Here is an 11,270-nt window from a genome sequence, read left to right on the forward strand (position 1 = left end):
GTGGGCATTTTCTTTTGTTTTTGAAATGAGAAATACTTGAGTTCTTATTCTTTACTCAAATATTTAAATTTTCACACCATTTCCTAAAAGTCGTAAATGACTTGTGCTGGAAAAAATAGAAATCGAGTTGTGGTAAAGTGTAATTTGAGCCTCGGACCTTTGGCCCGCGAGTCCACAACACTACCACGGGACCATGTTTTGAGAAAATTACAAGTACATAAACATATTCTAGGTAATACATATTTTATATAAAATTCTAAACAAAAATCAACTAAAAACCTACACTTTACTATGAAAAGTGGAGAGGGGAGGGGAAGGAAAGAAGAAGGAGAAAGGAATAACTCAAACACTTAGTATTGATATTTCAATCTTGATTGAAATGTAAATAAAGAGTCTGTAACATTAGTGGTTCGAACTGTCAGTAGGGTTGCAGTGAGTCACATCTTGCTGGAGGATGCGATTCTATAAAATGCTGCAAACGCCCAGATGCATTCCATCGGCAGCACTACTGACTAGTCCAACTTGTTAGCGTCCACGTCGCGAACCCCGGGCAATGGGATCACACTCGTAACAGTGCGATCACAGCAGATAACGAGAGGATGAAAGGCGAGTTTTTGGCGCCTCGAAACCAAAACCGACCAGCTAAGGGAAGGTAACCCCGACAGAAAATCCACCAGAGAAGGCAACGGGAAACCACTCTGGTCTTCTTTTCCCAGGAATCACTACGGCGAGTACATCAATAGGCAGTCGTCCTGGCTGCGAAATATTAAAGTAGCGCAGGACAGATACATATGCTTTCGCTGTAGTGATCGCCAACGTCGGGGGACCCGGCGAGGCACTAGAAGAAGAAAAACATTAGTGGGTTCATTATTCCACAGTCGAGCAGCTACTGCTGTGAAAGTGGAGGCAAAATATTATTTATTTATTTATTTATATACATATACAATAAATATACATATAAGGGCGGGCATATTGCCTTAAGGCAATTTCTTCCTACCTACCCAAACCGTTCAGTTTGAGAAAATTATAAATAAATGGACATATTGAATCTTACAAATTTATACAAAAATTAAAAGCAAAGATTAACAAATATAAATATAAAAATAAAAAATAACACCATACTATGAAGAGAGGAGAGGGGATGGGAAGGAAAGAAGAAGGATAAAGGAACAATTTAAATATTTAGATAGTGACATTTCAATCTTGACTTAAATGTAAATAAAGAAGGGGCGTCTCTAACATTAGTGGGTAGATTATTCCACAATCGAGCGGCTACTACTGTGAAAGAGGAGGCAAAAAAATTAGAGCGATGACAGGGTATTAAAAGGGTTCTCTCGTTACTAGAACGAAGAGATAGTCCGTGTTGTGAAAGAGGTTGGAAGAGCTCTCTCAGATAAACAGGCGAAGTGGGATATTGTGAAGAAGTGATAGAATGTGAATGTTTCTTCTATGCCTGATACTGAGCCAGTGTAGTTGCGTGCGATACTCGGTTATGTGGTCAAATTTGCGAAGATTAAAGATATAACGAATACAAATATTCTGAGCGGTGAATCTAGAGAGGTGAATCTAGAGAGGTGAATCTAGAGCGGTGAATGGGTATTAAAAGGGTCCTCTCGTAGCTAGAACGAAGATATACTCCATTTTGTGGCCATTCAAATGTTCACATCGTATAAAAGCCATATCACTTCGCATAAAAGCCATATTTAACATAGTTTACCAAACAATGTTTTGCCTAAGAGATTGCATTTCGACAGAATTCAACTTACTTTCATCTTTTGTCGTTTTTCCAATTTCATACTTCGGTTGACATAAAATTCGGCAACAGGATTCCATTTTGAAAGGTTAGTGTATTTATTGAAATCTCCAAGTATAAATCAACCAAAAAACAGACTGGTCGAGGAGTTGGTTAAAAATTTGTACTGAAATCAAAATATGTATCAATGATAAATGATACATACATGAAAAAAACGAATTTATTTAATAAAAGCTGTTTTTTTAAGGGGAGATCAGGCTTGCACATACAGAGTGTTCATTAAGCCCGTCACATCCGAAACTACGATGATCAGTAAGAGCAAGAAGACATATTGGCACATTAAAATATTTATTTTTGAACGAGTAAAATTTTAAAAAATTAAATATCAAAAAAAGCAAATGGTTGTTTACTTCTGCAGGGGAGAAACGAGGAGGGGGGAGTCTGCTCCTGCGCCGCGCTCCCCTTAAGTTAGCAAGAAGTTAGCAATCATTTGTTTTTTTTTATACTTTATTAAAAATAAAAAACATTTTCTAAGTATTTTTTTTAATGTGCTTATGTCTTCTTGCCCATACTGATCATCGTGGTTTCGGATGTGACAGGGTTTAAAGAACACCTGCATAAACTCAAATAAAAGTAAATTATGTTTTGAATAATATTAAATGATGAAGAATGTGGAATCAGGTTTTAGTTTGGAATAAGAGAGGAAAAGGAACCAGGAAACAAAGAAGAATAAAAAAAACTATGAAATAAAGGGAGGTTAGAGTTCTGTTGATTATTCCAAATCCATTTTAAATATTTTTATCGGTATTCGTAATACGTGATATTTCCCTATTCATGTCAACCATGACGGGAATCGAACCAGAGACCTCTTGCATGGTAAGTAAACGCGCTGGCCATTGCGCCGGGAGGCGCACAATTTAATTAAAGCCATTAAAATTGTTTTCGACTTATAGTCCTTAAAATAAAGCTCGATTAGAATGACAGCTGTCAAACTAATATCAATAGTGATCACTGATCAAATCGATTTTATCAGTTTTTTCATGCAATCATGAAACTCTGTTCCCGAAAATTGATATAAAAAACGCAAAAACAAGCCTATTATAGTGTGTTTAATACAATTATTCACCAAAAAATAAGACCTATACTTTAAACATGAACAACATTAAATGAATTATTTTTTTATTCGATCAATTTGTCGCATCTCTATCGTTTTTGCAAAATGAAATAACCTTGTAAGAACGTCGTTAGTAATTATGTTTACTTTAGTTTTTTTGTTGTTTTAAAGCTGATTTTATTATTAATATTAATGTTGATTTATGTGTCAAGCATTGTATTAAAAAAAAATTAACACGCCAGATGCGAATGATTTTTCGTGTGTCCATATAAATAACTCCTTAGACGTTATTACAAAGTTATGTCGTCTCTTTTTCTGACAAATGTCATTCTAACCGAGCTTTATTTTAAGGACTATAAGTACGAACTTTAAAAAAATCAAGTCTTTTGCCCATTTGCGACCAGCTTTCCTATTTTAGCCTATGGTAAACCCTGAGCGCGCGCATCATTACTCTATGATTCTCGGGGTCCCAAAATGGCCGCTCTATGAAAGAATGTAGCTTTAGTGTCAGACGGAGAGGTGGATACGTTATTGTCGCTAAGTGATGATTATCGCGTTCGCTGTGGTGTTAAATTAATATGCCGATCGATTTACTCCTTGAGTTACTTGATGCAACAAAGACTAGACTTGCAAGGCTGAAAAATATTTCAATCGAACGATCTGTAGTTTTTGACGCCTACAAAACGTCAATACGTAAGCTCCAATAAAAAGGCTAAATGACTGATGCGCCATAAAGTGAATTTTTCGTGAGTTATTTTATTTTTTGGGAGTTGCTTATTTTTACTTCGCTTAAGTTCTTCCGTCTCCAACAAATCAAATCCGTACGGAAACCCACGCACATAAGATCACCGAACAATCAAATTTATACAACACCATAAATTTTATTACATGGCTATCTATCTACGCTATCTTTTATATATTGTGCTACCGTGCACGTGCGAAAATATTAAGCAATATGTGTATTTAGGTTTAACAATAGATTGTAATTTTAAAGTTACAGTGATAACATTTACTAGATGCATAAAAATAGATCTGTATAAAATTTTAAGAAAACATGTACCTTTTATGAAATTTATTAGTAAAAATATATATATATATAAATGGGACGTACATATAAGAAAATTGTGTAAGCTATTAAAAGCAATAAGTAATGAATTTATAATATATATATTCGTCGATGCGTTTTGTAGCTGCAAGACTTTTTATAATGTAATCTATCATATTATATATATCATATTATGTAAATGTTATCAACTATCGAATATCTAAATTTAGTAAATGGGGTCTAGAATTTCAACCGTCCATGCGCTCAGTAGCTGCAAAACCTGTTGTTATCTAACTTCTATTTTTATAAATTTGCTTTTTATTTCGTTTTTTGAAATGTCACTTAAACTCTAAACTTCATTGTCAAATAAAAATTTTAAAAATAAAAATGTCAAAAGGGACTAGATTTCTTATTGTCCATGCGCTCTGTAGCTGCAAGACGTGCTATTATCTAGCTCCTATATATCATAATTGTAGACGAGGAATTAGAATCCCAACCGTCTATGCGCTCTGTAGCTGAAAGACGTGCTGGGATATTTATTTATTGTACAGCGCCCTTGAGGTGATTTTCACAAAAATGGCGCTATATAAATTATCCAAACATTATTATTATTATAAAATACTATATCCCTGTTAATGCTTCACGAATTATTTATTTATCTTTCGCAGAATCAATTATACGATACGTTATAATTTCCTGAAGGTTATCGAGCGAAACATATATTTATTTTATTTAAACTTTGCAAAATTCTATGATCAAATTGCTACTACACAAAGATGTATACCCCCAGAGACACAATATTTCAATATCATTAATGTATAAATCTGTAAATAAATTGTCAGTTAGGGCTCTGCTCTGCTTTGGTACAACCTAATTTGTCAGCATGCGTCGCACTCCGAGTATAAACACAAACTAGTACATGATTACAACACCAGGATTACTAGTATGGAAGGGGTAGCTGTTGCTAGATATTGTCATAAATATGGCAAAAGAACACTGCAATACAGTATACCTAAAATATTGGACATGTTACCGAACAATATTTATTTATTCATACAAATACATGTATATTACAACAAAAAAAAAAACGTATCTTAAACTCTATGAGGCCAAAGAGCCCTGTGTTGAGTTGGGATACAATATGATAGAAAGTGGAAGCATGTACATTATAAAATAATAGCAAAACTAAAAATTATCACATAAACATACATATATTTCAATAAACATCTGAACAATACGCTTAATAGTATTTAAATCTATGCAATATCTCGCGGCAATCTCCTGCAATGGTCTTTTTCCTTAGTCAAAATCCAAACTTGTACACTCCTCTTGAAAATGGCTTTCGTTTTGGAGAACTTAATATGTTCACCCAGAAAAATAGTGAGTTAAATACATGAGTGAAACGTATGCCCAAATTATGGCTAATGGAAAACAGTTTTTTATGTTAACGATAGTTTTAATTTGCAGTAATATAACAAAGTATCAAGGTTCGTAGGTTTTCACGGCCTTCAGAATACAGATAGTGTTTTTCTGGGTTATTATGCCGTGTTTGTGGGCTTTGTATTGCCGACGTTTCGGAGCACATTGCAGTGTCCATCTTCAGGGCTGAATGTATGAGTGTAGTTTTTAGTGTGTTTAATTGTGAGGAATTTGTACCGTGTCGCAGTCGGGCAATGTATGTGGTTAAGTGTGTGGAGTTTGTACCGTGGGCTTTGGAAGCACCGGGTACCACATTTGACACATTTTATTTATTGTTAATTTTGTAATAATTATCATTGTACAATACATTTTATCTACTTGAAAGATTTCCATTCCGTGTACCATCTAGACCGACAAGACAAAATCTTATGTTTTATACAGATAACGCGTCAACAAACTATTTGAAATAATCTACATTACCTCGAATATGCGGCCAATTTTACAATAGATTTATCGAGGCTGATATTTTTTGTGACAATGTATGTAGATTTAGATAAAAAATCATAGAAATATTAAAAGAAGCAGATATTCAATTAACTTTATTGTTTTATAAATATTTTTCATTACCTATCTTTTACATTTGTTATATTTAACATGATTTAAATTATTGTCTTAAAAGTAAACATTTTTTTTGTGTGTGCATAAGTGACCTACACTAACTTGTGTACATACAGTTTGTTTACCCAATAAAATAATTAAATTAGGTGGCCTCCGTGATGTAATGGTTAAAACACTTGACTCACGCACGGAAGGTTCACGGTTCGATTTCCAGTGAGAACACAAAAACGTAATGTGCTTTTACTCAAGTCTCGGTGTTATATGCTTTAATTCGCCACTATTATTGGGCCTCCTGGTCTGCTGTGGAGCAATTATTTTTACAAAAAATATAAACTTTGTTTTTAACCATTCATTTTTTTTCCTACCGACTGGTTTTAAAGCTACACAAGCTTCTTTTTAAAAGTAATAAATTTTATTTTATTTTATTTAAGCAGTGTTTACTATATATTGAATCAAAATATTCAGAACAAATATGTCAAGTTTTTTTGTCATATTGTTCTAATTAAGATGGGAGGTGTAACGTGAGATATATTTATTAAACTACGTAGGAGTGAAGTAAAGGAAATATTTTTTATTTGGCCCATCTTTACGATAAAGGAGCTAAAAGTTGAGAAGGATGATATATTAGTCAGTTTTGACGTAGTGTCACTTTTCACGAATGTGCCCCTGAATGACGCAATGGTACTTATAAGAGAGATTTTTAGTGAAGACATGTGCGCTTTATTTGAGTACTGCTTAACAAATGGATACTTTTCTTTTGAAAATGAAATTTTTAAACAGTTAGAAGGAGTGGCTATGGGCAATCCTTTATCGCCGGTTCTAGCAAACTTTTTCATGGAGACATTTGAAGAAACGGCCTTGGACACAGCTCCATATGCACCCAAAGTATGGCTTCGATACGTAGATGACGTATTTGTCATTTGGAATCATGGTGCAGAAAGATTAACAGTGTTTTTAGACCACCTAAATAATCTCCACCCGGCAATACAGTTTACTATGGAAGTAGAGGAGGACAAAAGCCTATCTTTTCTAGACGTCAAATTAAGCAGAAAGGAAGATGGCAGACTGGGACATACGGTGTATAGAAAACCCACACATACAAACCGGTATCTCCATGCTACCTCACATCACCACCCATCTCAACAATTAGGCATCATAAACACGCTGGCCAGAAGGGCAACACGTATTTGTGAAGAAAGTAACCTAGAAGAGGAATTGAATATACTGACAAAAGTATTAGAAAGTAATGGCTATGAAAAGAAGGATATAAAAAGAAGAATAATGTCGGTAACAAATCCAAAGAATATTTCCAAGATGGATGATGCTAATACGGATAAAAGAATAGCGTTCCTTCCCTATGTCAAAAATGTCACGGATAGAATTGCAAAAACGCTTAAGAAACGGGACATAAGGACAGTGTTCGGTACGACCTCAAAAGTAAGAAACTTACTAAAATCAGTAAAAGATCGGGACCCACTTGAAACAGATGGAGTATATAAATTAAATTGCAAAAGCTGTGAAACAGTCTACATAGGGCAGACTGCCAGAAACATAATGACAAGAATAAAAGAGCACAAGAGTGCATGCAAGTTGGGCTACCCGGATAAATCAGCTCTTGCAGAGCACTACATAGAAACAGGGCATAATTTCTCATTTGAGCCAAATGTCCTTGGAAAGCCCAAAAATCATCAAGCCCGTTTGATAAAGGAAGCCATAGAAATATACAAACATCCTAATAACATAAACAGGGATGATGGGTTACGACTACGAACCTCATGGTACCCGGTGCTTCCAAAGCCCACGGTACAAACTCCACACACTTAACCACATACATTGCCCGACTGCGACACGGTACAAATTCCTCACAATTAAACACACTAAAAACTACACTCATACATTCAGCCCTGAAGATGGACACTGCAATGTGCTCCGAAACGTCGGCAATACAAAGCCCACAAACACGGCATAATAACCCAGAAAAACACTATCTGTATAACAAAGTATGGTATAATATGCTATGTTTTTTCAAATAAAATTATGATTAATGTAGGTTAAGTACGAAAAATTGAAGCAATATGTAAAAACCTGCTGACGAGTTGTATGCTTACGATTCAGCAGCAAATATGAGGGGAGATATATTTATATATAGTTAGATAGTGGGTTTTAAGATCACCAATCGCCTTGCAGTTACAAAGCGCATGGAGAGTGGTTTTCTAGCAACTTAAAATTATATCAATTAATTTACAAAAAAGGAAACATTAAGAAGAATTGATAATTTGTCAAGTGTTCATGCGAAAAGGTAAACAATAAAAAATAAATAAAATAAAGCACTGTTTTAATATTATGGCTAACGAAAGAAAGAAAGATATCCGAAGGGTAGCTATTATAGCTTGTATGTATCATAGCCGGACATGTGGCTAACAGGCTGCTCGCTTATTCCTGGAACTGCCGTAACCGAAGGATGGTGCGTATTGTTTCGATGACTCGCCTGATCTTTTTAAATAAATCGATGAATGTTTCAGGAATCTCTGATGAAGTTGCACGCAAAATGGATTTGAACGCCGGAGTCAATACTTTGTATACTGTGAAAGTAGAAACAAACGAGCAGTCAACTCCTAGTGTATCTAACATGAATGCTGAACCGGGAACAAGTACAATCTATACTATTAAACACGAATCGTCTTCGGAGATGGATAGTTGCCCTTTTAATAAAGATGTTACCCCGCCTAGTACAGAAACGCACGACGGAGATGTTAAAGGATTTTCAGGACATGCTCCTTTTACTTTTAAGGCTGAACCTGAGACCAGTACTAAAAGGGAACTTAGGAGACTCTATACTGTTAAACAGGAACCGTGTTCGGAGATAAATAGTTGCTCTTCCAATGAAGATGGAGATGTTGAAGGATTGAGTACTGTGAAGCGGGAGCCACAAGACCATGGTCGTTCTGCCATTAAGGCTGAACCGGGGACCAGCGGTACTACTGTACTCATTGACCAAATTGACATTCAATATCCCGACATTAAAGAAGAATGTTTGCAATCCTCAAATAAGATAAGAAATGAGCCGGGTAAGTTTTCATTTTCATTTTTTTTGTTTATTATTTTTTTTTCATCACACAGGCCAGGAGGCCCAATTACAGCGGTGAATTACATTACAGAACAACCAGGCTTGAGAAAAATCACATTAAAATTTTTGTGTTCTCACCAGGAATCGAACCCGGAACCTTTCGTGTGTGAATCAAGCATCTTGACCACTACACCACGGAGGCCGCCTAATAGATAACAGAAGAAATGTTGTGGACTGTATAGAAATTGTACTCACTTTCTAATTCTTCCGTATATGTTTCTTTATGAAGCCCTTTACTTCAACTATTACACAGATACTGGTATCATGGAGATGTTTATGAGATATATGTTTAAGGCTGTTTATGGAACCCTAATTTCTCGCTTTGTCAGAAGTATGCAGTTTATTGTATTAGATAAAGAATTATCACAGTAACACTTTACACAATGTGACTTGTTAGCCGGATGATAGAACAGCAACAATTTGAATTAGAAAGTATGCAGGTAGGATCAAGATTAGTCGCAAGTATAAAAAATGAAAATTCAGAACTTAATAACTAACATTTATTACAATGTTCGACCTCAAAGTTAATGCTTTCAATATTTGTGATGATTTTTATATGTTTTACTTTTCAGCCACTGAAACGTTCAAAGCGCCAACATCATTATTAGATTGTGAGAAGCTGCCGTCTAGTAGTAAGAATAATTTTCCCCTCGCCAAAAGTGAAAAGTTCTTCAAATGCCCAGAGTGTAATTATACTACTATATGGAAAAGGTGTTTACAAGATCACATGGCGAATCATACTGGCGAGAAACCTTTCAAATGCTCTGAGTGCAGTTTTTCCACTTCACGTAAAAATACTTTAAAACAGCACATGTTAACACATACCGGGGAAAAGCCTTACAGATGCTCAGAATGTAATTATTGCGCTTCACAAAATAGTAATTTGAAACATCACATGACAACTGTTCATGCCAAAGGAAAATTATTCAAATGCTCCAGATGCGATTTTTCTTCTACACGAAACGGCCAATTGAAACAGCATAAGACGGTACATTCTGGCAAAAGACTCGTAATATGCCAAGAATGTAATTATTCCACCTTATCAAAAACAAATCTCGAACGGCACATGTTGCGTCATAATAGAAAGAAACATTTTAAATGCCCCGAATGTGATCGTACTACTTCACAAATGAGGTATTTAAGACTTCATATGTTATCACATAGCGCTGATAAACCATTTAAATGCTCAGAATGTGATTTTTCCACTCTGTGGAAAGTCGCTTTAAAGAGACACGTGTTGACTCATAGTAGCAAGAAACGTTTGCATTGCCCAGAATATTATTCTGCGAATAGTTTGACTCATTCCGGAGAGAAACCTTTTAAGTGCCCAGAATGTGATCACGCTACTACACATGCAAGTTATTTAAAATTTCATTTATCTACCCATACTATAGAGAGACCTTTTAAATGCGCTGAATGCGATTTCTCTACAACTCATGCAAGATATTTAAAATTACATATGGTGACGCATACTACCGAGAGACCTTTTAAATGCCCTGAATGTGATCACTCTACTACACAAGCAAGTTATTTGAAAATTCATATGCTAACGCATGCTAGAGAGAGACCATTTAAATGCCCCGAATGTAATTATTCTACTACACATTCAAGGTATTTGAAAATACATGTGTTTACGCATAGAAAAGAGAAAGCTTTGAAATGCCCTGAATGAGATAATTCTTCTTCACGCGTTGTTTTATGTTAAGCGATTATAAACTCCAATAAATACCTATTCAAGCAAAAAATGCTCGCTTGAACATGATTTTTAAAAGGCTTTTAACTCTTGCCAAGACGATGTGCTTTATATCGTCTCTATTTATCTACCGAGCGACTACAAAGCCGGCTCCTTTAACGTCTCGATACGTACACTCCGGAAGATAGTAAAACAGACGGAAAAATATAAAAACTCAATTTCTTTTTTACATTGGTAACATTTTACGGTTAGATGCTCTTTTATGTTAATAGGGCAGCACCTAGCTAGTCTAGCAACCGCATCTAGCCACTCGTTTCCGAAACTGACAGTTATGACAGAATTTAATTCGACTTCAAAATGTCCTTATTTCTCTCTCATATTTTTAATAGGTTTTCAAAAAAAAAAGTGCCAACCTCAAAACGATTAAAAATTTAAGTAAATAGTAATTAAATGAAAAATTGCTCGGTGGAATAAAATTTTGTCACTTTTAATGCGTAGATA

General features: G+C 35.0%; 1 protein-coding gene across 1 annotated transcript; it reads left to right on the plus strand.

Annotated features, from left to right (window-relative positions):
- Nucleotides 1-3,343: 3,343 nt before the first annotated feature.
- On the plus strand, nucleotides 3,344-10,847 carry LOC148275454 (uncharacterized). Its single transcript, XM_088235676.1, has 3 exons — nucleotides 3,344-3,613; nucleotides 8,472-9,017; nucleotides 9,649-10,847. Exons 2-3 carry the CDS (start codon nucleotides 8,498-8,500, stop codon nucleotides 10,746-10,748), a joined length of 1,620 nt encoding a protein of 539 aa, XP_088091802.1. The 5' UTR covers nucleotides 3,344-3,613; nucleotides 8,472-8,497; the 3' UTR covers nucleotides 10,749-10,847.
- Nucleotides 10,848-11,270: the final 423 nt, after the last annotated feature.

The sequence above is a fragment of the Micrasema longulum genome, unplaced genomic scaffold (assembly GCF_059751315.1).
Source record: "Micrasema longulum isolate JH-2025_06_02 unplaced genomic scaffold, ASM5975131v1 h1tg001416l, whole genome shotgun sequence".
Taxonomy (NCBI): Eukaryota; Metazoa; Arthropoda; class Insecta; order Trichoptera; family Brachycentridae; genus Micrasema; species Micrasema longulum.